At 39.5% G+C, this 27,259-nt stretch overlaps 1 protein-coding gene and 1 pseudogene across 5 annotated transcripts in view; one reads left to right on the top strand and one right to left on the bottom strand.

Moving 5' to 3' along the window:
- Nucleotides 1–27,259, top strand: part of PAK1 (p21 (RAC1) activated kinase 1) — a 144,709-nt gene that overhangs the window by 67,089 nt on the left and 50,361 nt on the right. For 4 of the 5 annotated variants that reach the window (XM_072725984.1, XM_072725981.1, XM_072725982.1 and 1 more), the window contains one exon: nt 8,285–8,495. In XM_072725984.1, the coding sequence (XP_072582085.1) occupies nt 8,306–8,495 (190 nt within the window). In that variant the 5' untranslated portion in view covers nt 8,285–8,305. Of the gene's footprint in view, nt 1–7,501; nt 7,631–8,284; nt 8,496–27,259 lie in introns of all 5 variants that reach the window. The other variant, XM_072725983.1, reaches the window with a different exon arrangement.
- On the bottom strand, nt 17,494–19,458 carry LOC140594495 (GAS2-like protein 1 pseudogene; annotated as a pseudogene).

Below are 27,259 nucleotides of genomic sequence, written 5' to 3'. Positions count from 1 at the left end.
TGTTTATCGGATTTGTTTAGATTGATCAGATTTGTTTAAAGTATACATGTACAGTGAAAGCCTGTTATAAACTGTTTAATCATCCTACAGTAGTTGGAATGGCCAGAGTGTTGGAAGGGTCATCATTGTTGAGAGGGTGTAAAGGTCACCTAGAATGGTTACTGGAGGGGTACAGAAGAAGATTGATCTAGGAACTAAAGTCTTTGAATTAGGTGACCAGGAAGTGGGTATTACGCAAGAAGAAGAGGAAGGAATGGTTTGGAAATAGCATTGAAAATTAAGGTTGGATATGAGAGAGAAAAGAGCCTCTAATTGAGAGGACTGCTGGAGAAATCTCTTCTTCAGATGATAGCCAAGTTCCTTTTAAGAAAAGGAGGCCAGGGGAGTTAGCCTATGACAAATGGGAAGATCCAGAGGAAATAGTGAAAGGGATCCAGAGTCAGGAAGGGGCTGTGGAATTTAATGAGATTAGAGGGCATACAGAAAAGGTTAGGGGACAAGATTTTGGGTGACTGAGGATGACTGAAGTAAATGGACCTGGAAACTCGATTGACTTGGTCCTGAGTATCTATTAGAGGAGAGAGAGTGTCCATTTTCAAGCTGTGGTTCTTAACACTTCCAAGAGAAAATGTTCTTTTGGGGAAGCATTTGGGAGTGTGGGAAATTGCAGGGTATGTTCAGGCAGAGATGAACTAGAAGGTGATCCATCCAGGAGACAGCTGAGTACATTCCAGTGTTTTTGGAAGGTTGAACCAAATGGCCTTATGGGTTCCTTTCAGCTCTCAGATTGTATGGACTTCGGCTCGGGTTTTAGTGATGATCTCCGTTCACGGCATCCATTGGGAAGTCTAATGGTTTGAAGCTTAAATTTGAATTTTTCCCTTAACTGTCGGGAATAGCTTATTTGGGGCTGCAGGTCAGAAATTTTCCAAGATGGTAGGGCGAGGATTATGAGAGCTTTAATACTAGTTTCTGCAAGTAACTCCATTGGCTATCTGCAAGGGTGGTAGAATTGAAGAAGATGTGTAGGTGTGATTGGGGAGGCGAGAGGAAGGTGAAGGTACAGGGCTAGCTTAAGTCACTGACCTCAAATTTTTCTGCCAATTTTTCCATTTCACTTTGCTGCCTCTCATACTCTCTAATTCAGGTACAGCCCTCTGTTCACTCTGTCTCAAATTATAATTAGTATAGAAAGAGTGTTTTTAAGAGGGTCAGGATAATCAGAGTCATGTCCTCCCTATTTCATTGAGTGATTCTTAGGTAAATTTCATACCCCTATGGGTTTCAGGTTCCCAGCTATAAAGTAAAGGTTTTAAACTGTGGCTCCTATGTTTCTTTTCTGTGAACCAGGCTGCCTTAGTCAGTGAACCCTTGCTTATTACCTAGTTTTGCCAGGTCTGTGCTGAGTGGGATTTGGAGACCTAGAGATTAATCAGACTCAGTTTTGTCCCTTGACTGCTGCATAGAAGTATGTATAAACTGCTATTAAATTTTGGTGAAAAGATAGAAGTAGGGTGGCTTCTGTGAAGGTTTCATAGAGTAAGTGAATCAAACTGGGTCTGGAAGAATGAGTAGGAGTTTGATTGGCAGACAAGTTGGGACATTTTATGCAGAGAGAACAGTGTGGGCAAAGGCAGGGTCATGAAAGCATATTGAGCTGGAATGACTAAGTTTAAAGAATAGTAGAGCTGAAACTAGAAAGATGAGTGGAGGATAAGAACAGATATTTATTGGACATCTATTTTGTTCTGGGTGGCATGCTTAAGTCCTTCTATATATAATATGCTTTTAAATTCTCATAACTTTATAAAGTACACAGTCTTATTTGTGCTTTACATGAGGAAACTGAGTGTCAGAAATTAAAGTAGCTTTCCCAACAGCCCAGAAACAGCCTCCAGTTTTCCTCCCTGCTACCTCAGCAGTTGCTTTCTTGTTGCTACACCAGAGCAAGTGGCTGGAGGCTACATAGCGGGAGTGCCTTTGACGTTTCAGAAGGACCTCCCTCAGCAAATTCAAGACTGCAGCATTCCAGGCTCCTGCCAAAGAAAACCTCTTGGCACAATTTAATTAAAGATCAGATTCTCATAACCAGGTGTCAAGGGCATGCAGTACTCCCCAGTTCTGGGTGGAGTGTTGGTCATGCCAGTCTCAGCTGCTTTGAGTTGTTGAACGACAAATGTAATTAATATATGGAGTAGGTTTTATATTTTCTTCTTACTTTCCCTCCTTCATTTTAAATAATGGCCTGAGGGGTTATTACAGGTTATATATCCATTCCTATTGCTTTAGAGCGAATAGTGACATGTGGTGTAGTAGGAAAAGAAGTGGTCCTGTAGTCACACAGACTTTATTTTAGATATCTGTCTTTGCTGGCTCTGGAGTACTTGGCGCAGTGTCTCTGATATTTCGATTTTTCTGACTTGCTCACTGTTTTATCCCCAGCACAGCCTGGCAAACAGTAGGTGATGAATAAATATTTGCACGAATGAATGAGAAAAATGATACAAACCAAACAGATTTTCAAGTTTTCTGTAAATTCCAAAGTGTTTTCTAATGTTAATGGTTATTAAACTCTCAATGCCAAATGATGGCTGAAATCCTGTTTGTAAAGATGTTTAGTCCAGGGGGTTCTTTGGGGAAACTGTTTTTTAGAATTTGAGCAACTCTGTTAGGCAGTTTAGAGGACTCTATAAAACTCCAAGTCCCATTGTGTGAGCTCAAGGCACCACAGAGCCTTCAGTGCAGACGGATGGCAGCTGGTTCCCTCCTCCAGGCAACACCTCTTTTCTCATTGTCATCTTTCCACAGCCTTTTTAAATCAAGTGTCATCTTTTATTTTTAACATGGGACATTCATTGCATAGATCTAGAACTGCTTAGAAGGGACCATTTTTCTGACTAGTGCTGTATGTGTTATAGAACATAAAAGGCTTTCTGTGTCCTACTTTTTCATTTTTGTGTTGGATTCTACCACATGTAACCTCACATGTATGCTATTCTAGTGGCCTGGCATCCATTTGCCATTATCATTCTCCATAAAAATAATCCATTTATTTATTGTCTGTTTTCTTTGGTTCCCGTGTTATACAAATGCCTGGACCTATTTCAGACCGATTAAATCAGAGCTCAGCATTAGTATTTGCCCCCTACCTGCTAGCTTTGTATTAGAAGTTTCAAAAGGACAGCAAAGTTGAAAGAATTTTATAGTGAATACCTGTTTATCTACCACCTAGATTCTTCTACCATTAATATTCTCATATATTTGCTTTATCACAGCCACTGCAAATTATATATGGACATGCATGCATATTCTATCACATCCCTGTGTTCATCCATTAATCTTTCCTATTTTTAAAAATACATTTCAAAATAAGTTACATATTTTAGTATACTGCCCCCTAAGTACTTCAGCTGGTGTTTTAAAAAACTCATAGGGGGTTCTGATAGTCCAGAGTCAAAGACCACTAGTCTGATTTATTTATTCCTTAAGCCCCTGCTTTTAACATCACCTCTTCTATGAAGCCCCACTAATCACCTAAATTCAATATAGTCTTTCCTTTTTGTGTCTTCTGACATTTTACCATTTGTACTGCTCCACGGCAGTATTCAGTTGGCCTGGCATTGTTTTCTAGATCCTGTGTATCTTGCAATATTAGACTGTGAGAATCTCTAGAGTTAGATCAGATTCATCTATTTATCTCTTTGTCCCTGGTTTCTACCATGGCACCTTATATGTAAGTACTCATTAAAAATTTATTGATTTGAATTGTACTTAAACGAACCTGTGATGATAGCAAAAGGTGTACAAAACTTCATAAGGCTGATTTGAAGACCAGGAATTTATTTATCTTCTTTGGAACTTAGCCTCATGAAGACATTTAGTAAAAGTCCAGCCCAAACATGTTTATATCATTCTATTTTTGCCATTGGCTAGATTTGACTTACCTAAATCAAAAGTAGCAAAATTCAGGCCAGAAAAGGTATAGACGGGATAGAATTACCCCAGGAATAGTTGGAAAATTCTTTGGCAGAGAGTCTGAAGACATGGGTTCCAATTGTACATTTAAATTGCTGTATGATCTTAGCAATTTCATTCTGTGTTTTGGACCTCAGTATTCCTACCTGGTATATGAGAGGGTCAGATTAAATGACCTCTAAGGTTGCTTCTGGCTTTGATGTTATGTGTGTGTCTTAAAGTCTTTATCTTGGCCCTTTTTATATTAGTGGCTGTGGCATCCAATGTAGTAAAGCAGAAAGAAGTAGCTGTTGTGTACACACTCCTTCCCTCAGCCCCTGTCCAGTTTCATTCAGTATGTAAAGTACCTTTCACATAGTGGCTACTTGAAAAGTATTTCTTTCCCTTCTTTCTGCCCTAAATTTATGCTTTTTACAGCAAAGAGGGTATAAATCACTTCCCTTCCTTGATTGCCTCTTGACCATTATCTGTCTAGTGACCATAGAGTGGGAAACAACAAATTGCAGCCTATAGGTGAAGGGACTTTTATTAGAGCCATAACTAGTAAACATCAGAACCAGGACCTAAATCCAGATCTCTTGGTTTTAAATCCAGTCATCTTTTTATTATATTGCCTTACCAATTGCCTTTTTGAAACTTCACAGTGATCCTGCATTTATTATAGAGCCATTCAGTTGATTCATAATTAATACTTCAGTATAATTAGTTGCTCATAAATTATTATGACCCCTGAGCCTCTGGGGCATTGGTAAAATGTGGTCAGTCTGTCTTTCCTTCTGTCTGTTATATCAGTTTGTTGTCCAGAATAGATAGAGGGGTGCCATCTAAACTATCATTCCAAATGTTGGCCTTGAGCCTAGCTGCAGCCTGTTAGAAGGCATTGGCTTATCATCCTCCCAAATCCTTGACCTGCACAGAGTGTTAGAAGATTTAAGATGTGTTTGGTTTCCTTATTTAAGAGTTGAGTATGTTTCTCCTTTCTCCTCTCAGGACTGATGTTTTGGACTTGTTTTTCTATAAATGAAGTTTTAAAACGGCATAGTTTTGGGACGCCTTGGTGGCTCAGTGGTTGAGTGTCTTTGTCTCAGGGCATGATCCCGGGGTCTGGGATCAAGTCCTGCATCGGGCTTCTTGCAGAGAACCTGCTTCTCCCTTTGTCTGTGTGTGTGTCTCATGAATAAATAAATAAAATAAAATGGCATAGTTTTAAAAATGTGCCAATTATTGTGCTGAATGTAGATGGAAAAAATGACCAATGAGGGGATCTGTGGAGTATAGAAAGAGTAAAGACTTATGGGGAAACTACAGGAAAGGACTGATTGGAGGGCTACAGGGAAGCTGGAATGTAGTATAGAAACATCAAGTCCAAGTAAGATCAGAGGGAAGGATCTTTGGTACAAAACTGTTTCTGTGAGTATAGTTGAAGGTACTGACAGTGTTTAGCATTGAGAAAATAGATTTGGGGGTTTTGAAAGAGGATTTAAAGTATCTAAAGTTCAGTCTGGGGAAGAAGCAGTAGAATTTTCTGAAAAGCTGTGAGATATGATTCAAGACTAACAGGTAGTTTTTGTTTCTTTGCTCATTTATTTGTTTACTTGTTCTTTGTTCATTTGTTCAGCATATCTTTATTGATTATTCTGTGCCAGACATGGTGTTGAGGATTGAGAAGTAAATAAGACTGAACTTTGTTCTTGAGGAGTTCTTAGTCTAGGGCTGGTAGAGGAGGAGTATAAGGGGAGGCAAATGTATAAGCAAATAATACAGTGCAGTGTGAGATAGATAGAATTTCATATAAGTGAGAACTCTTTAAATGAAGTGACCAAAGATAGAATACTTTTGAGATTTTTGAGCTGACTTTTGAGACTGTAGACTTCTTAAAAATGGAACTTTTCAAGCATAGGCTGGATGACTTAGGCTGGAATGTGGTACACAGGATTCAGTCATTGTATTCCAACAACAGATTTTAGGTTTTGATAATTTGGAATCATTTTGAAAGTGGAAGTCTGCCCCTGAGAATTCTCCCAAGCATGATAAAAAAAATTGAGAAATGAAGAAAAGCCTGTATCAGAAAGGGTGATGACGCAGTCTTTCTTGGCACAATCTTGGGCTGTGGTCCTGAAAGGCACCTGCATTCAATGAAGCTGTGGGCTGAAGGACCTAAGAGGCAAGGAAGGGCCTGCTTAGATTCTCAGGTGGCTGTAGGGAGTATAATTTTGGAGCCTGCAGTCCAGAGTAGCAAGGTACGCTGGAGAACTTAGCCCGTGGAAATTCCCTTTGAGGGAGCAGAGGGACCTGAACTGGGACTGAGAGGAAAAGCAAAGGCAAACCTGCAAAGCGAAACCAGAAAAAATGGATAAAACACACCACTCAGAGAGTTAATATAGATTAACAAGATTCTTTTTGCTTACTTCATTTCTTTTTGCTTACTTCATTCTAAAAAAGAGAAGTAAGGGGCAGCCCTGGTGGCTCAGTGGTTTAGCGTTCCCTTCAGCCCAGGGCCTGATTCTGGAGACCCGGGATTGAGTCCCACATCGGGCTCCCTGCATGGAGCCTGCTTCTCCCTCTGCCTGTGTCTCTGCCTCTCTCTCTCTCTCTCTTTCTCTTTCCCCCTCATGAGTAAATAATAAAATCTTAAAAAAAACAAAAAAGAGAGAGAGAGGTAAGGAGCAGCTGGTTTGTAAGAGGTAGGTTAGAACGAATGACACAAAAGGTGATTTGAATTTGGCTTGAAAGATGAGTAAGATTTTTTTTATCAGTCAGAGGAGGGAGAAAACTTTGACATGAGGCACTGGGGGGATTGGGCAGAGGGTGAGAGACTACTTAATAGGTCAGGAGAACAGATATTTCCAAGGTATAGTTTGAAGGTAGGCTGTGTCCCATTGTGGTGGCTAAGTTAGTAAGGAACTTGAGCTTTTGTTCTGGGATGTCAGTGATGGATAGGATATTAAAGCGGAAGAGTACTGCGTTTTAGATCACTGATGGCATGTGGAGAAAGAATTGATGGAAAAAGTGGATACAAGGGCCATTTAGTTCTGCAATTATTAGAAAATGTAAAAAAGATTCATATATTTTATTCATGGCATTTAAGTAATTGACATCTAAAGCAGTGGCATTCAAATCTGGTTGGCATTGGGGTCACTAATTTTTAAAATTACAGAATTTTGGCCATAACCCAGTTACATTAAATCAAAATTTATGGAGGTCAAAACTGCATCTGTATTTCTAAAAAGCTCTTGGTGATTATTATATTGGTTTATGTTTTTGTTTTTAATTAGAAACTTTAGTCTCTAAAGCACTATTTTGTTTACTCCAAGGAGCTTATATTCTAAGTATTCATGGCTAAAGATGTTTCCACTGTAACCTGGAAGAATAAGACTTTATTAATCCTGTATACATACATGCCTGCCAATTTGTCAAGGACATTTACTTATTTAAAGTAATAACATCTATTTTCATTAAAATTATTGGTACCTTGTGATATGAATTTTTTCCTTTTTAAAAAGATTTTATTCCTTCTCTTTACTAGAAGCATTGGAGATTGCCAGTAAATTCAACACCATATATGACAGGATGGTTACTGCATTGACCATCATGTATTTAGAACAAGGTCAAATATTAGAGGAAGAGGATACTGGAGAAATGATATAGGCCAAGGGTTAGTGAATTTTTCCTGTATAGGACAAGATAAATATTTTAGGTTTGCAGACATATAGTCCCTGTTGCAGCTACTCAATTCCGTCATTGGAATGTGAAAGATGCCATGAACAATATGTAAATGAATGGCTGTGTTCCAATAAAACTATTAAAACTGTCAACTTTACTGACTCTTGATATAGTGATACAGTCCATTCTAGAGAAGGAAAATGATTTTCCTAAGGCTACAAAATTAGAGGTTGGCAAAGGGTCACCATGTGGAATGCTGTTAAGCAGTTTTATTTAACGAATGAATAAATGGAACCCAAGTGGTTAAGGAATTTCTCTAAAGCTAGTCAGTGGCAGTGGAATTCAAACTTATTTAGCTAAGCCAAATTTCTCCCATTAAAATTACGTCATGGTGGTTTTCTGTGCTCTCCAGTGCCTTAGGTAGAGAATAACAAGACCCTTATGAATTTTCAGCAGTGCTTGACACAAAGTAGGTATTAAATCTTTGAGTATTGTTGACTGAATAAGACAGCAATAGTTACAGTGTGCAGTGGAAGGGTTTGGGCTGGGCCTTTGAGGATGAGTTGTATAACTTGGATTCTTTAAAATTTTTCATGTGTATCCTTTTGCATAAAAATAATAAGATTTACGTTCTCTCTGATTCCAGTATCTGCTGGTGGTGGTGACAATGTCAAATAACGGCCTAGACATTCAAGACAAACCCCCAGCCCCTCCAATGAGAAATACCAGCACTATGATTGGAGCTGGCAGCAAAGATGCCGGAACCCTAAACCACGGTTCCAAACCTCTGCCTCCAAACCCAGAGGAGAAGAAAAAGAAGGACCGATTTTACCGATCCATCCTACCTGGAGATAAAAGTACAGTATTTCATTTCTTTCTCACCATTTGTATACTTAAAAGATTTTTTTGTAGCTTAGATGAAAGATCTATCCTCTCCTTGACTTAATTTTCGTTTAATACCTTTATCCTCCTTAAATACTTCCCTTTCTTTCCTAAGGTCAAATCAAATAGGAAATAGACTTATTTTTAGGAACAATTTCTGAGCAAAATTCTAAGAAAATAATTATGATGTTGCCAGAGTTTGGACAGTCTGAAGCCATATATTTACTTACTTTATAAATTATAAAGCTTTTATGAACTCACAAAATATAAGAAATACTGAAATGTCTTTATTTGGAAATTTTTTTCTTCCAAACTAGTTTCATTTTTGGAATGTCTTCTTTCTGGATTCTTGATTGCCTCTTCTTTATTCATACGTCCTCATCTGACATCTAGATTTGGAGATGAAGTATCAGTAAGAAGGGCAGGTAATCACTGGGAAAAGGAAGCAGGACTAAGCATGAGTTTACTAAGAATAGGTTGTTCTGGGTGGGCTCATTTTCTTTTTTATTGATAAAACTTCTAGGAGGATAATCAGGATTTTAACAGTGTATCTGATCAAGTAGCTGAAATCTTATGGACATGATAGTGAAATAGAGGTTTGGGTGTCCACATTGATAGATGACTTTTGTTTGACTTCCTAAATTATATTTATATTTATATTTATATTTATATTTATATTTTTATATTTATTCATGAGAGATAGAAAGAGAGAGAGAGAGAGAGAGAGAGAGAGAGGCAGAGACACAGGCAGAGGGAGAAGCAGGCTCCATGCAGGGAGCCCAACGTGGGACTTGATCCTGGGTCTCCAGGATCACATCCTGGGCCGAAGATGGCGCTAAACCACTGAGCCACCCAGGCTGCCCAACTTCTTAAATATTTGTTTAAGTGGTTCTTGATATGAGGTGAAATTCTCAGTCATGCTTGCAGGGCCTTTTCTTGCGCTGTGTTGATGAAGTTGGTTTTCTGTTTATAAATAGTTACCTTGAGCTTCTGATTTAGATGGATCTGGTTCAGTCCTGGATTCATCACTCACCAGCTCTCTGACCTTAGGTATACCAGTTAACTCCCTTGACTTTTAGTTTCCTGTCTCTAGGAAAGATTGGGGTTTTCATTTCTCTAAAATTGGGATAATATTTCACAAGGTTGTTGTATGAAAATTAAATGCAAATTTCCTAATTAAATACCTTCCACACAGAAGGTACTTGCATATTAGTACACTTTATTTCTTTATTGAAGCTGGGAGGAATAGCTAGTAGACTATATGATAAAATCAGAATTGGGATTTTGAAATAGTAGGCCAAATATAATAAGCACAATGGTGAATTGCAGGAACTATCTTATATTACAGAAAAATATGACTGCATAGTTATGGATCAGTAGAAGATGGTAGATGATGGTATCATGAACCAAAAAAGGAACACAGGAAGAGAATAAGTCAGGAGGGTTGGTAGTTGGAAAACAGGAAAGATGGTGACTTTAAACACATTGTATTTGAGGTAAAAAGATAGTTTTAGACACTGCATTTGAGAGGTCTTCACATAGAGATGTCTAATAGGCAGTGATATTACATACAGGAAATGATTGTTGAATAGCTGAAATGAGAATATTGAGAATTTTGATTATTTTGGGCTTGTATCTTTGTGTGTTTACCATCTCCCCTATTCCACCTTCAGTGTGAGCTCTTTTGGGGTCTAGTCAGAAGAGATATGGGTAAGTTGCCTAGTTTTCATTTTTTAGCTAATTCTTTTTTTTTTTTTGCTAATTCATTTATATAGTAGCTGCCAACTTTCTAGATGCAGGGGCTATGATTAGGTGGTATTACCCTGCCCTAGAATCTTCTCCCACATGTAAAGCTACTTTGTTTATCCCTAAGTTTAGGTGTGTGCTTATTTTTAACATTGTGCTTTATCAGCCATAATTGTTGATCTCTATATGTAGGTCTTTGCCCAAGTTTCTACATGTAGTAAAGAGGTCTTTTAAAATTAAAAAGTTGAAAAAAAAAATTAAAAAGTTGGAATTGTTCTTGCAACTAACTAGGAAGGTAGTAAGATTCCTGCTTTGTAGACACCATCAAAATTTGAAACTCTGTGCTTCAAAGGACACCATCAAGAAAGTAAAAAGATAACCTACAGAATGGGAGAAAATTTTCGTAAATCCTATATCTGTTAAGGAACTTGTATCATAAATATATAAATAGCTATTACAACTCAATAATAAAAAGACAACTCAATTAAAAAATGGGTAAAAGATTAAAATAGACATTCTCCAAAGAAGATATACAGATGGCTAATAAGCATGTGAAAAGATGCTCAAAATCATTAGTTGTCAGGGAACTGCAAATCAAAAGCATAGTGAGATGTCACTTCATACCCAGTAGGATGGCTGTAATAAAAAGATAGTAACAAATGTTGACAAGAATGTGGAGATTGCTGGGGGGATTGTAAAATGATATAACCACTTAGAAAAGCCTGGCAGTTTCTTGAAAAATTAAACACAGAGCTACCTTATGACCTAGAAATGGAAACATGTCCACAGTACTTGCACAGGAATGTTTATAGCAGCATTATTTGTAATAGCCAAAAAGTAGAAATTATCCAAATATCCATCAACTGGTGAATGGATAAATAAAATGTGGCATACCAATATAAAGAAATATTCTTTGGTAGTAAAAAGAAATGATGTTCTGATCCATGCTACAACAAGAGTGAACCTTGAAAACATTGTGTTAGTGAAAGAAACCAGTCACAAAGGACCACATATTTTATATGAGTCCATTTATATGAAGTATCCAGGCAAATCCATAGGCAAAAAGCAGATGAATGGTTACCCAGGGCTGTGGGGGGGAGGTGGATAGGATTAGGAAATGTGGAGTTTCTTTTGGGGGTGATGAAAATGTTCTAAAATTGGTTGTGGGGATGGTTGCCCAGCTCTGTGAATATACAAAAAAAAAAAATCACTGAATTGTGCACTACATGGATGAATTGTATGGTATGTGTATTATATCTCAGTAAAACTCTTTTTATATATTTATAACTAAAAAAATTTTTTTTAAGATTTTATTTATTTATTCATGAGAAACGCACACAGAGAGAGGCAGAGACATAGGCAGAGGGAGAAGCAGATTCCTGCGGGGAGCCTGATGTGGGACCTGATTCCAGGACCCTGGGATCACACCCAGAGCCAAAAAAGCAGACACTCAACCACTGAGCTACCCAGGTGCCCCAGTAAAACTCTTTTTTTTTTTTATTTTAAAAAAGAAAATTCCTGTCTAAAATAGCAGATGGAAGCATAACCTGTAGACATCATTGAGAACTAAAGGAATGATCTTATGTACTGAATGGGAGGGTGGGGTTCTGAATATCTGAGTTGTAGTCTTAAGTTCTATCATAAATTGGCTGTCCGATTTGAGTCAGTTAATTCTCTGTAGACTAAAGTGCCTTCAACCAAAAAACTAGAGTCAAACCAGTAGACTCTAAGGTCTCTTATAGTTTTGAAATCCTGTATTAATAATACAAATGAGATTATGAAGATGAAGTCAGATTGGGTTGTATATGTAGGTGAAAGAAACTAGGCCATTGTAAAGTACTTTAGCGATAAAGCCGTAAACCCAGACATTTTTCTTGGACACTCTCACTGAGTGATCCTAGGCCAGATCTGTTCTGAAAATAAATCACATAGCTCAAGATCAAAGCAGTTTCTCTGTGAATTCAAAGCATAGATGTAGAAAGCATAGAGTTTTAAGAAGTTCTTGTGAAATAATCTACTACCCTCTCTTTCGTCCCTTATAGTTTTTCTGTGCATGCCCTGAGCATGTGGGTGTCACCTTTTTGCTTTAAGATGTCTGTAATTAATGTATACATCAACATGAAATAAGTGAAGTGTTTTTTACCCCTTTTGTTTGAAGCCTTTGTTCAGCTTAATTTTATGCTTTGTTGATACTATCTTTCAACCAATAAGCATTCATTGACCTTTGCTTTGTGCCTCACTTAGTCCTAGCACTACAAAGCAGTGTTGGCAGTTTTTTGAAGTGGTATGCCCATACTAAAAGTATTTGGCCCAGAAATGGTCTAGATCTGGACTTAGAGACCCAAGATTGAGTCCCATCTCTGACGTTTATTCTGTGATCTTTTCCTCTTACCAATTTATTTTAACCTCAGTATACTCCTCTGTAAAGTGGGAAGAATTGTAATTCCTGTCACTTCTATCATTAGTAGACTTTTTGCCATTTGACATAGTGGATATAAAACCATTTTCTAAACTGTAAAACACTATATAAATATGAGGGTTTTTTTGTTTTGTTTTATTTTTAAACTCACTTCTTGTTTTAATCTGATGCCCACAAGTCATTTTCAGTTCAGGAGGCTGAGGTTTAGAGAAAATTAAATTGCTTGAGATCGCGCAACTGGAAAGTGGCAGGGATGAGTGTGGAACTAAGTCTTTCTAAAGTATCTGTTACAGTGTAACCTACTGTCTCTGTTAGTTGTTCTCAACACAGATTACACATCTGACTCACTCATGGTGCTCTTAAAAAATAACAGATGCCTAGGTCCTACCCAGACTTTTGGAGCCAAAATTACCAAGGGAGCACTTTTAGGTCTCTAAAGAGATTTGGGAAACGAGAAAGAAGAGTCTTTGTGGCCTGCAGTAGTGGTTGAGATTTGAGCTGGCAATGGCTAGAATGTCTGTGGGCATTACCTAATGCTGACCTCCAGCACAGCTTCAGTGTGTGCCTGAGGGAATGCATAAATAATTGGAAGAAGCTGTAGTTGAAGGCTTGTAATATGTGGCGCTGGGTTACAGAATTCTATGTGGGAAAGCCTGGTACCTGTGGTTAGGATCTGGAGCCTTTGGTTTATTCTAATAAGTCCTGCAGCATTTAGTTTGGAATCTTCTTCTGGCTGAATTTTCACAACCAAAGTGGAATTCTCCAGGCTTGGGAAGAGTTTAGCAAAGTTAATTTTAAAACTGGACTACGTCAGTGTTTTTTCTCTCCCAAGTTTGGAGTGTTTTACTGCCTTGAGCTCAGATTAGCTCAGCTGAACCAATGAGAAGTGCGTCTTAAAAATAAATCTTTTAAAAAAATAAGTAAGCCAACGATTTGTGCTGAAACCTGGATGGCTGTACTACACCATAGGATTTGGCAATGTCGGCCTCATTTCCCATGCTATCAGAAAGCCAGATGGACTAGGCTGAAGATAGGGTTAAAGTTAGGATGGGTGAGGTTGTAGGCTTCTTTTTCCACTTTGTTTCTTCAAGCTTGTGATCCCTAGTTACATGACATCAGAATGATTCTTTCTTTCTTCTCAGCCACAGTTTCTCTGTCTTAGTAGTTAGGAAATCTTACTCTGAAACTTTCTTATATTAATGATAACTCATGTTTGTAAAGCTCTTTAGCTTATAAAACATGTACATTTTCCTTACTTTAGTTGATCTTCAAATTAATAATAACAATAATAAAGAATACTAGTAGTAATAACAATAGTAATTATATAATAATAACCATAAAATAGTAACAACAATAACCCAGTTACTATTTATTGAATGCCCATTAACTACCACACAGAATATTAGGAACTTTGATGTTTGTGAAATATACCAGCCTTTCAGGTAGATACATATTTCACTTAGTAGACTGTAAACTGAGGTTCACAGTGATTAAGTAACTTTCTCAAGGTCATCTAGTTAGGGAATGGCTGAGTTGGGACTGAAGCTCTGATTCCACTGTACAATACTAATACTTAGGCTTAACCAATCAACAACTTGCCCAAGGTTACCTGCTGCATAGTTGTAGTGCATGGAGTCTGAATTTGAATCATTGTCTCTTGACTTCTGGTCTGTGTCCTTTCATTCTTCTAAGTCCTCAGACACCATACAGTGTTTGAGGGCTCCCATCCAAGACATAGGCTGATACATTTAATGGAACTGATATGGTTATTTCTTTTAACCTACTTTAAAACAAATTTGCATTTAATGACATCTATCAGTCACTGGCATATTCACAGTTTGCAATATGGGGAAGGCACAATACATACAAAAGAAGCCATGTTGGAGTTCAAGCCCTTGAAGTTATCACCATTGCCCATCCCTGACTTTGTAACCTTTGGTAAGTTGCTTTACCTTTCTTGGCTTCAGTTCTCTTATCTGTAGTACAGGCACACAAAAATATTTATCTCATAGAATTGCTGAAAGGATTATAAGACTAAAGATATGAAAAATGTTATGCAAACTGCAGCCTTGTTAAGAATTGGTAGTGATTTTGGTGGCTATTATTGCTTGCAGTCATGGTTTTCTTTTGAAATTTATTTATTTTTTCTTTTGAAATTTGTGATTAACTTTTAAGAGCTGTTAAAAGATTTACAAAATAGCCCTTGACAGGGTTCCTCCAAGATAGAATTAAAGAATGGTTCTGGGGTAGACAGTCTCTTCCTGCATATTAGGTTGTATTTCCTATTGGTTTAGATAGGGCTAATGGGAAGACCAGATTAAGTTATTTTGTGCACTGAGACTAAGCAGACCCAAGAACAGGTTTCCCAAGAAGTTCCCAAGAGTTCTCTGTAATACCTGTCAGAAGGAGAATTCTAAGCTCTGGATATGGGCCTGGATTTCTAGAACAAATATATTTGAAACTGAGACCAAAAAGGTAAGCCTCTTAAAATTACAAATCTCTTAGATACTCTTCATTTCATTCTTACTCTAATCCTCTCCCTTTTCCCTTTTTTCCCCTTTTCTTTCTTTTCCTCTGTTCTCTGATTCACTTACATAATTGTTGTCGACATGGTTGGAAGCATTGATGTACAGATGATATTAGGAGTTGGGCTTGGCAGCGAACTATGTGTTCAAGATTTTCTAAGGAAGTAATTTATAAAATATTCTGTTTGGTGTTTGGTTCCTATTGCAGTGCTCTCATGTATTTGTTGTGTGGCCTTGGACAACTCTCTGAATTTTTCTGGGCTTTCTCATTTTTAAAATGAAAAAATTGGACTAAATACTCTGTAGGGTCATATGTGGCTCATGAACCAGAGTTCTTGTAGGTTCCTCCACTGCACTTTTACACCTTTATATAGAAAAATGCACATTGCAGAAGTGTACAGTTCAGTGATACATTGACTGCACCTATGTGGCCACTAACATGACAAAAAGAAAGGATATAGCCAGCCTCCTAGAAATTCCCTGCGTTTTCCATTCCAGGCACTAGCAGCTCTCTCCTTATATGAGTTTGTCTTTCTTTTTAACTTGCTGTATGTAGAATCCTACAGCACATATTTTCTTTGCCTTCATTTGATTAACATCATTTATAAGATTTATCTGTTTTTACATATAGCTTAGTTCATTTTCATTGCTATGTGATATTCTCTTATAGAAATATTTTATTGATGAACATAAGGTTGGTTTCAGCGGTAGACTATTACAAGTAGTGTTCTCTGACCATTCTTGTGCAAGTCTTTATACATTTGTTTACACGTTTCTGTTGGGTATATATACATAGTGAAATTGCTGGATCATGCAGGTACTTGTGTTAAACTTTGATGGATAATACCAAAAATTCAAAGTTCAGGGCAGCCTGGATGGCTCAGCGGTTTAGCGCCACCTTCCGCCCAGGGCATGATCCTGGAGACCCAGGATCGAGTCCCACATCAGGCTCCCTGCATGTAGCCTGCTTCTCCCTCTGCCTGTGTTTCTGCCTCTCTCTCTCTCTGTGTCTCTCATGAATAAATAAGATCTTAAAAAAAAAACAAAAACAGAAACAAAGTTCAGACATATAGCTGTTCAGTTCATATTTCCACCAGCAGTGCATAAGAGTTGTGCTTGCATCACTTTTTGTCACTGCTTAGGATTGTCAGTCTTTAACGAGGTTGAGCAGCTTTTCATATTAATTGGCCATTTGGGCATACTTTTTGTGAAGCGCCTGGTCAAGTCTTTTGTCCATATAAGAATTTTTTTTATTGATTTTTAGATATCTAGATATAAGCCTTTTGCCAGTTATATATATTACAAATATCTTCATTTATGCACTTAGTGGTATCTTTGATAGATGCATGACATGATGTCATTGATAGAATTTAATAGAGTTAATTTATTATTTCCTTTCCAGTGCTTTCTGTTCTGTTTTGGAGTCTGTACCAGTTCTAAGTTATGAAGATTTTTTCCCTATTTGAATTTTTTCTGTTTGTATACACAATCCTATTATATGTAAATTGTGATAGTTTTGTTTCTTCCTTTCTAATTCTTCTCCCTATGCTGCTGCTGCTTCTTTCCTAGTTTCATTGGCTAATACCTTCAGGATTACAACAAATAGTTGTAATATCCTTATCTTATTTGTAATCTCAGAGGAAAAACTGTCAACATTTTACCATTAAGTATGATGTTGGTTCTAGTGTTTTTGGTAATTAGCTTTTATTAGATTAAGTCAATTCCCTGGTAATCCTAGTTTGCTAAGAGGTTTTAATCACAATTGAATATAAAATTGTTTTTTAAAGATTTTATTTATTTATTAATGAGAGACACAGAGAGGAGCAGAGACTTAGGCAGAGGGAGAAGCAGGCTCCATGCAGGAACCCCAGTGTGGGACTCCATCCTGGGACTCCAGGGTCACGCCCTGAGCCAAAGGCAGATGCTCAACCCCTGAGCCACCCAGATGTCCCAATTGGATATAAAATTTTAGCAAATGCTTTTTCTAGTTTTCTTTTGGCTAGAAAAATATGTTACTATCAGGCTCTGCAGGGCCACAAAACCTCAGAGGGTCCTCATTGGCCTCCTCTAAGGCATTCAATAATATTAGTAATTAAACAGGAACGCTCATCACCCAACCGGAATGTACAGAGGTCCCATTGTGCCATGTGGTTCCAAGGGGTCTGGTCCCATGAGGTCTGGTACACGAGAGGCAGAGGTGGGGGCGCTCCCTGATGCAGAGGTGTTAAGACCACAAAGGAAAAAGAAAAGAAGGAATGGAGGCCTGAGGGCAGCTGGGCTGGTTCACCACATCCAGGAATCCCACTCTGCCCTTGGGCTCACTGAGTGCAGAGCAAGCCAGGATCCAGGCTCTGTGGATTCAGTGAGGGCCCAGTGGCATGGGGATGCATGAGAGTTTTTGGTTTGGCTGTGTCCATCTGGCCCTGTGCCCAGGTCATTAGGAGCTCTAGGCCAGCTGGGGGGCTCCCAGGTGCATCTGATGGACCCCTCACACCAGGGCAGGGGCTGCCTTCATTGGAAGAGCTGGACAGGGCTAGGCTTGGGGCCTGGGCAGCCCATCCAGCCACAGTCCCCAGGTTGCCCACACTTGCCACCCAGGAACTGAAGAATGAAGAGGAGGAGCTGGAGGAATAGTACACTGAGTCAGGAGCTGGGTCAGAAGCTGATCCAGTAGGGGTCCTGCCAACAGTGCCTCAAGGGCTTGGGCATTGGCCAGGAACTCCTCTTCCAAGCATTGGAACAATTGCTGCTCCTGCTTCAGGTCAAGCTGCAGGGTGGTATAGAAGATACTAGTTGGTGTGGTTCCCAACTCTGGACAGGCTGGAGATGTGGAGAGGCCAGAGGGCTGCAGGGCTGTGAGCCCAGGGAGTCTGGGGGCTGCTCCTGCCTGAGCCCCCACTGACCCCCCACTGACCCTGACCCAGGGCACCCACAAGTGCTGCCCGTCTTGATCGCTGCGCACCAGCAGCACGGCTGCTCCTCACAGCTCTGGCTCCTGGCCCAGCCTGGCCCAGCAGGGCTAAGGGCCAACATTTGGGCTCCCCTGCCTCCTGGGGCTCCATGGGGCCACCCCTGATCCAGATGGTCTCAGGCAGGTCTCATGCCAGGTATGGGGCTGAGGGCTGTCCTGGGGATGCCGGATACCTGTGGTCAGCCGCCAGCCAGGCTGCTCCCTAGTTCACTGCTGACACCACTGGGGCTGCTCTGGGCTGAGGAGGCTAAGGAGGTGCTGTCCTCAGATGAGCGGCAGGAATGAGGATGGGGGTGCAGCTGGTCCCAGGCCCTTAGGGAGGTCTCTTATCCTGCCTTTGAGCTGTGTCACCTCTGGTGGGGAGCTCCACCGCTCACCCCCAGGGGCTGGTCTGCCAGTGCAAGGGCTGAGGGTGGGAGACACCTTCTGTGGGAAGAAGATACGAGCCCTGGGTGGGGGTGGGTGGTGGGCCAAGAAAGAGCAGCAAGGGTCATGCTTATCCAGAAGTGCTCCGGAGTATCCCAGTCGCCACCCACATACACCCTCACATGGCTCCTCAGCACCCGCACAAAGGTGAGGAGATTAGAGTCTCCATGGGGTATTTCCCCTCTGAGACTTTGATCATGGGATACTGGTCTGGGCAGGTGCAGTAGCCCAAGATCTCTCTCACCAGCTTGTCAAGGTTGCACAGGTTGCTGGTGTCATGCAGGGCCATGGGCGGGAAACCCTGCTGCAATGGCAGTTTTGGGTGGTATCCTCCTTACTCATGGGTGCATTGGGGGCTGGGGGTGCGGCATGTAGCTCCCACTTAATCTCTTGTTCAAATTGTACAAGGTGAGAAAGCCGAGCAAGTGGAAGCAGACACCATGCCGTGCTGCCTCCACCAGTCACAGCACCACTTTTCTCGTTTTTTCATAGCATCAGGTTGTCAGTCTCAAACACTTCAGGGACACCCAGCTTTGTTTGGTACCAGCTGATGAAAATGGCCATGAAAGAGCTGGCAATACACTGTGTATGTGGAAGGCCACACCGTGGGCTGGGCGGGCAGGGACCAAAGTGACAGGCCAGTGACAGCAAAGGCCTCAGTGACAGCATTGCATGTTGACACAAGGTGGTGCCCGGGGTCAGCTGCATTAGGAAGACATCACCACCAGTGGGCAGACCCACGCCGGTAGAGCCACTCAGCTAAGTCCTCTTTCTTGGCTTCCACATAGGCCTCATTTGAGCAGCACACTCTTGGCTGCTGAGCTGATGATGTTCACCGCTGGGTCTACCATACCTGGGACAGCCAAGTCACTGGCTCATCCTGTAGCCTTGGAGAACATGTGAGGTTGAGTGGGACCAGACTGCCATAGGGAGACACTGCCTGAGCCACAGCAATCTGGTCCCCAGCTGAGGCCTCCTCATCTGCCCACCTGCCATCAGCAAAATTTTTTTTCTGCATCGAGTTATATATAGCCTTCTTTATTTTAATAGAATAAGTTACATTTAATTTGTTTAAAAAAATTGAGATCTAATTCACATGCAGTTTACCATGTCAAAGTATACGGTTCAGTGGTTTTTAGTACAGTCAAAAGATTGTACAACCATCACAATGCTCTAATTCCAGTACATTATCACCACCCTAAAAAGAAACTCTGTACTTCACTATATTTCCTTCTTCCCCAAGCCCCTGGCAACCACTGATCTACTTTCTATCTATGGATTTGACTTTTGTGGACATTTAATATAAATTAAATCATATAATATGTAGCCTTTTGTGACTAGCTTCTTTCATTCAGCATAATGCTTTTAAGGTTCATCCATGTTGTAGCATGGATCAAGACTTCATTTCTTTTTACAGCTGAATAGCATTTTGTTGTATTGATGTACATTTTGTTTATCTGCTCATCAGTTGAGGGACATTTGGGTTTCTGATTTTTGACTGTTTTGAATAATATTGCTATGATGCTATGAACATTCACTTACAAGTTTTTGTGTGGACATAGGTTTTCATCAGATTCCTTTAGACTCATACTTGCTAGTCACCATAAAAAAATTTGCTAGCAGCAGTTGTCCCAGGCAGCCTGATGTTTGTGGCCTTGGGATATGGGCCTAACAGTATCCTGAATTTGCCTTATTTTCTCCATTGTATCTCCTCTTAGTCCCAAGCTTGGAGTACATTTCTAATAAGGGTTTGTTAAATTTGATTGACTTACGAGAAGGTGGAAAGCTGGGACAAAGCACTGTTTTCTGGGCCTTTGTTTAGTCTGTTTAAGTCTGCCCTCTGGAATGCCCTTCTCCACCTCTGCCTGACCAACTCTTGTTTATCTTTCATGAGTTCTTTTGGGTATTATCTTTTCCAGAAAGGTGATTTTTTTTTTTTTTTTTACCTACCTTTATCTGTACCTGAATATGGATTAGTGACCTATGTTACAGATTGAAGACTTGAACTCAGAAGAAGAAAGTGACTTTTTTAGTATCATAAAGTGAATTAATGGCAAAGACAATATTGGATTTATCTTCCTCTGACTTCTGGTCCAGGACAGATTTCTTTTAATTTTCTAACTTCAGTCTTCTCTGCTGTGAAATGGGGATAATCCATACTGTCTGGTTCTTAGAGTTGTTGTAAGGAGCCAGTGAGGCAGTGAATGTGAAGAGGCTTTGTGAAGGGCTATATAAGTGAGGGAGGTGATTGCTACTTCCAGGAAGGGGTTTATGGAGTGCCATGTGGCTCTGTTACTGCATGACTCCTCCAGTTCTGTCCTGCTTTCCTGCCTCAGGCACCCTGTTTCCGGCTGGTGGTCCCCAGCCAGTGAATTCTCAGCCTAAATGGCACAGAACTTAGGATAAATCCTGCCAGCTAGAGTTTTTTTTTAACCTCTGTACTTCCCTCCTCTCTCACTTCACTCAAGCCCTTCCTTTTTTTATAGTCCAGTTCTGGTCTATGTTAAGCAGTTATTTCTGTCAGTAGTTGCTTCCAATCAAATCAGTCAGTAGGGACCAGAAGTTATGACAAAAGATAAAAGTCTTGATCGGGGTGAACTGAGTCTTACTTTCATGTGCTTTGTGATGCAGGTGGAGTCAATTTACTTTTGAGGGTCTCTTTCTTCAGTGGTAGAATAATAGTCTTTAAAGTTAATTCCTAATATTTTGGGGGCGTTCTTGAATAACCAATTCTGTGTTGGGTCTTCAATGGAAGATTCAGAAGTGTAATGATCATAATTACAAGCCATGATTATGGTCCTCAAGAAGCTTACATTTTAAGTAGAGAGGTAAGTCTTTAAAATAGCAAGGAATCCTACAAGACAGGAAATGACTAAATGCATGGTGGTGTGGCAGACTCAGTGTCTTGGGAATTAACAAAGGCAGGAAAGGTCTGGAAAAGTGAGGCTTAGGCCAGTCTTCAAAAGATGACTGAGAGTTTAACAGGGAGATTGGATTAGAGCATCCCAAAGTAAGGAGAAGGAAAAGTGAGCAAAAACTTAGAGGTGGGAATATGGGAGATACATGCAAAGGTTAAGGGGCAAAGAGTAACCTGTGGAAGCCACTTTCAGCATGACCCTGTATGTTCATGTTCATTAAATAATTTCATTTCCTTGATGCTCTTTTCTCTGGACTACCCATCCTCTGAGCCACTCTTTTTCTGTGTCTCCATTACTGGAGTTTCTTTTGTATTGACATTCCATGGCTATGACAGCATATTATATTGTAATAACATAAATTAGAAATAATATATACAAAGTTTTAAAGTATAAAAAATCTAAATAAAGTTTAAAGCAAAAATCTAAATAAAACATAAAAACATAATTGCTCTTCCCTACAATCTTTTAAGTAACTAGATCAGAGGAAATTTAGGAATAGTAAGTAATTCCAAAGTCCTGCACCGTGTTCCATGCATTCTAGCTATGAGTAAGACAGATGGACTTATGTCATAAATGACTGCTTAATTTGGGCCCTGGTAAACTCTTGGCCTTCCTTTTCTAAAAGCAGCTGCTTCTGGAAGGGAAATTGCCAAGTGTGTAAGTATCTTAAACCCTAGCATTTGGCATGTAGGCAAATAGTTCTCATAAGACACTAAGGAAAGAAACTTTGGAATCAGACCTGGGTTCAAATCTCACTTCTTACTCACTGTGTGAGCTTAAACAAATTATTTAATGGTTTTAGGGCTTTTGTTTGTTTTTTTAGTTTCCTCATCTGTAAAATGGTAGCAGTAATAATCTATCTCATAGGATTTTAAGAATTAAGGAAAATAATGTGTGTTATGGTATCTTACACATGATAAGTTCTTATTTAATGTTATTTCCTTTCATTATTTTACCAAAGTATGTTTTCTTGACTTAACCTGAAAGTCTTTATGGAAGGTAAAACAGAATGTAATGGGCTTCCACTTTGAAGCCATACCTTTTGAATGTCAGTCATTTCTATAACTGTAGGCAAGTCTGTGCTTCAGTTTCCTAATCTACAAGTAAAAATTGCCTGTCAGGATGGTGGTGATTATATGAGTTGATGTGAATGGAATATCTATTAAAAACTGTGGGTGCCATGTCAGTAAGTAGCTACAGAGCCTTGAGAGTCTTCATCTTCCTATTTTCATAGACTCATGGACTATAGGACCTGGAAGGGTCCTTAAAATCTAGTCTGTTGTCCATTGTTCAAATGAGAAAACTGAGAACCTGGACTGTATGGTATAAGAGGGGCAAAACTGGCCTGGACTGTAGACCTTGTTCCTTCTTCCTCCTCTCCCACCCTCCATCCCCCATTTTGCTGCCTTTCATCAGGATTATCCTTGGTCTGTGGAGGCATTAGGACTTCAGATTTTCTTTTGACCAGTGTATTGAGCTCCCACAGGCTAGGGTTTTCATACAGGACTGAGTAACAGTGGTGGCTAACCCAGGTGGCTGGGTAACAAAGATTGTGAAAGTTAGGTTAGACCTCATAAAAATGAAACATTTATTCTTGTCCTGGAGGGAATTTTTAACCTGTCTTTAACAGATTCCTTAGGCCCTTGCCAGATTGAGTTAGGTATTTGGCCATCTATTCCTTTCTTCACTCACTGTCTAAGCATCTGTTTTATGCCAGGTTTGTGCTAGCTGTTGGGGATCCATGATGAGTTAGACATGGCCCCTGTACTTGGGACTCAGTCTGGTTGGAAGATAAACCCTTAAAATAGGCAATTACTAAAATGGTGCTGTGAGAACAGAGGAGAGGTGAAGGACTATCCAACCTGGAGATCAGGGAGAGCTTCAGAGAAGAGATAACCTTTAAACGAGACCTGAAAAGGGTAAATAAAAGGCTGAGGTAGCAAGGGAAAGGAAAAGACAAAAGGCAGGATTCATAAGCAAAGGGTGTAGCTTGAGAAAATGTGAAGAGGTATAAAAGAGCCCATTATGTTTGGTGACAACACTGGTTCAGTGTAGTTGGTAGAGTATATGAAATGTTAGTAGCAGGAGGTTAAGAAGAGGGTACAAGTTTGTAGAGCACAGCTTCTGAAAATTTAAAAGAAAGTAGCAGTTTTAGGTTCACAGCAAAATTGAGTGGAAGGTACATTGGTACCAACTGCCCCCACGTGTGTACAACCTTTCCCACTATTAACATCTTGTACCAGGGTGGATACATGTGTTACAACTGATGAACCTACATCAACACATCATATTCATTTTATGTCTGTATTTTACATTAGGGTTCATTCTTGGTGTTTGTATACTCAGTGGGTTTGGACAAATGTATGAGTATATATATCCACAATTATACAGAGTAGTTTCACTGCCCTAAAATTCCTCTGTGCTCTGCTCATCCCTCTCTCCCTCCCTCCTAACCTGACAACCATGGATCCCTATTTACATAATTTTGCCTTTTCTAGAATATCATATAGTTGGAATCATATTGGACTAAGTCTTTTCAGATTGGTTTCTTTTCCTAGTAATATGTATTTAAGATTCTTCATTATCTTCTCATGGCTTAATAGCTCATTTCTCTTTAGTGCTAAATAATATTCCATTTCCTGGAGGTACCACAGTTTATTTATCTATTCACATACTGAAAGAAAGATATATGTTGGTTGCTTCTGAGTTTTGGCAATTATGAATAAAGCTGCTATAAATATTTGTGTGCAGTTTTTTATGTGAACATGTTTTTAGGTCATTTGGGTAAATACCAAAGAGTATAATTGCTGGATTGTATGGTAAGAGTGTGTTTAGTTTTTTAAGAAACTGCCAACCTGTTTTCCAAAGTGACTATCATTTTGCATTCCACCAGGAAGGAATAAACATTCTTGTTCCGTATTCTTGTCTGCATTTGAATTTTGGCCATTCAAATAGGTATATTGTGGTATTTCATTGTCATTTTAATTTGCAATTCCCTAATGACAAATGCTGTTGCACATCTTTTTTCATCTATTTATCTTCTTTGGTGAATTATCTTTTCAGGTCTTTGCCTGTTTTATTAATCAGATTATCTTATTGTTAAGTTTTAAGAGTTCTCCGTATATTTTGGATAGCAGTCCTTTATCAGATATATCTTTTGTGGGCAGCCCCAGTGGCGCAGCGGTTTGGCGCCGCCTGCAGCCCGGGGTGTGATCCTGGAGACCCTGGATCGGGTCCCACATCCGGCTCCCTGCATGGAGCCTGCTTCTCCCTCTGCCTGTGTCTCTGCCTCTCTCTCTCTCTGGGTCTCTATGAATAAATAAATAAATAAAATCTTAAAAAAAAGATATATCTTTTGCAAATATTTTCTTTTTACTTGTGGTTTGTCTTCTCATTCTCTTTTTAAAGTTTTATATATATATGCATGTGAATCATTTGGGATCTCATTAAAATTCAGATTCTTATTCAGTGGGTCTGAGTTGGAGCTTGAGATCCTACATTTCCAATGATCTCCCAAGTTGTACTGATGCTGCTTTAAATAGCAAGGCTATAGATCACCCTAGCTGCTGTCTTCATTGGTGAGGATCAGAATGCAGGTGACAAGTTACTATTAGAATCATCCAGGCCATAGACAATGCCCTGAAATAGGGTGGTGAAATGAAAATGGAGAAGTGGATAAATTTGATCACTGTATAGAAGGGGAAATCGTTAGTAACCTAGAGACTCAATGGAAGAGAGATGAGGAGAAAGAGGACTGATCACATAGTCATGAACAGCAGTAGTCCATAAGAGGCAGAGCAACAGAGTAGGAAGGCCTTGATTAGGGCTGGGAGTCTGAAAACCTCAGTTCTGGTTGCAGATCTGCTTCTAACTTGCTCTGTGACCTTGTGCAGGTTACTTCTTGGAACTCCTGTTTCTTCTTCTCTCAAATAGGCATCATAACCACTGCCCTGCTCATCACATGGTTGTTTTGAGGCTCTAATGAAGTAATGTATGTGAGAGTGTTTTGTAAGCACTAGAGCATGATACGAATGAAGGTGATTATTGTAATTATTATGAAATATAAGTCTGTTATAAAGTACTATAAGGTATACTGATACTTCTTTTGACCTGTAGGAATATTCAGTCTGTTAGTAAGGCTCAGACAAGTCAACCTGGAAAGGCAGCACAAGTGGATCATATATATGCAATTCAGCTCTTCTTGAATATTGGGGCCTTAACTATGGATTTGGGGGTCTATTTTAGTCCACAGCATATATTTTTTAAAAATTTGTTTTTATTGGAGTATAGTTGACACACATTACATTGGTTTCAGGTGTACAACATAGTGATTCAACAAGTTTATGCTGTGTTCAGCAGTGTAGCTGCCCTCTGTCACCATATGGCACTATTACAATATCATAGATTGTATTCCTTATGCTTCTTCCCTAGAATTGATGGAGGAAGAGCCTTTGCTGGAGAAATAAGGAGGGTTTCTACAGATGTTTAAAATCTGGGCTGTGTAGGTTCCTATCTAAGAAGAAAGATTATCTGGCTGAGCCTTGGAAGGTATTCAAGCCTGTTTCAGTGGGATTGCATTTGCAAATGCCTGCTAAGGTGTAGCCTGATACCAAAACCTTGAAACTCCTTTTAATTGGAAGAGGGTTATATTTACCAGACCTTCTATAACTAAGTACCACAAACTAGGCTGCTTAAACAACAGAAATTATTGTTTCAGTTCTGGAGGCTAGAATTCCAAGATCAAGTTGTCTGTAGGGTTGTTTCCTTCTGAGGGCTGTTAAGAAAAATCTGTTTCATGCCTCTCCCTTAGCTTCTGGTGGTTTGCTGGCAATCTTTGGTGTTTCTAAACTTGAAAAAGCATTACTCTGACATTGTTCTTCATCTTCATATGGTATTCTTGTGTGTTTCTGTCTCCAAATTTCTTATTTTTGTAAGGATATCAGTCTTAACTGGATTAGGGATCCACCCTGCTCCAGTATGACCTAACATAATTTAAATCTGCAATGACCCTATTTCCAAATAAGGTCACATTCTGAGCTACTTGGAGTTAGGACATATGAATTTGGGGAACATAATTGAACCCCCAACAAGGGTACTTTTATGGTACAGTTACTTAAATGTTGCAGCTTTTTCTGCTAGGTCAGCAGGATCTCAGTGAATATCTATTTTATGTAAGACCCAGTGGGAGAGGGATGACTACAAGTATTTGGTCTAAATGATCCTTTAAGCTCCTAGCCTGAGAAGGCAGTAGAGTTTAGTGGTTTTGAGCTCAGGCTCTGGCCAGACTGCCTGGGTTTGTGTCTGGATACTGCCAATTACTAACCACGTGATCTTGAGCAAGTAACCTAATCTCCGTACTTCAGTTTCTTTACCTGCAAAATAAGGAGGATAGTTATCTGATAGGGTTGCCAGGAGGCTAAAGTGAATTCATACATATAAAGAACTAGAAACATTGTCTGGTAAACATCTGATAAAATATTAGTAGTTTTTATTGGTAAAATAGCATCTAGATCTAAAATTCTCTAAATTTAGAGAACATTAAAACCAATCCATAATCAAATGTCAAACCAGTAGGATGCAGGCTGCAGGAGCTCATACAATATAGGATGTCAAAGTTGGAAGCATCTTTAGAGGCCATTTACCTGAGCCTTCTCTTTTAATAGATGGGGAAAACCAGGGTTCAGAAAAAGGAAATGACTTGCCCTGGAGTCAAATGGCTTGTTAGTGGTAGAGC

The sequence above is a fragment of the Vulpes vulpes genome, chromosome 11 (genome assembly GCF_048418805.1).
Source record: "Vulpes vulpes isolate BD-2025 chromosome 11, VulVul3, whole genome shotgun sequence".
In the NCBI taxonomy this organism is placed as follows: domain Eukaryota; kingdom Metazoa; phylum Chordata; class Mammalia; order Carnivora; family Canidae; genus Vulpes; species Vulpes vulpes.
Note: the sequence above shows the minus strand (reverse complement) of the source record. Positions and strands in the feature narration are given on the sequence as shown.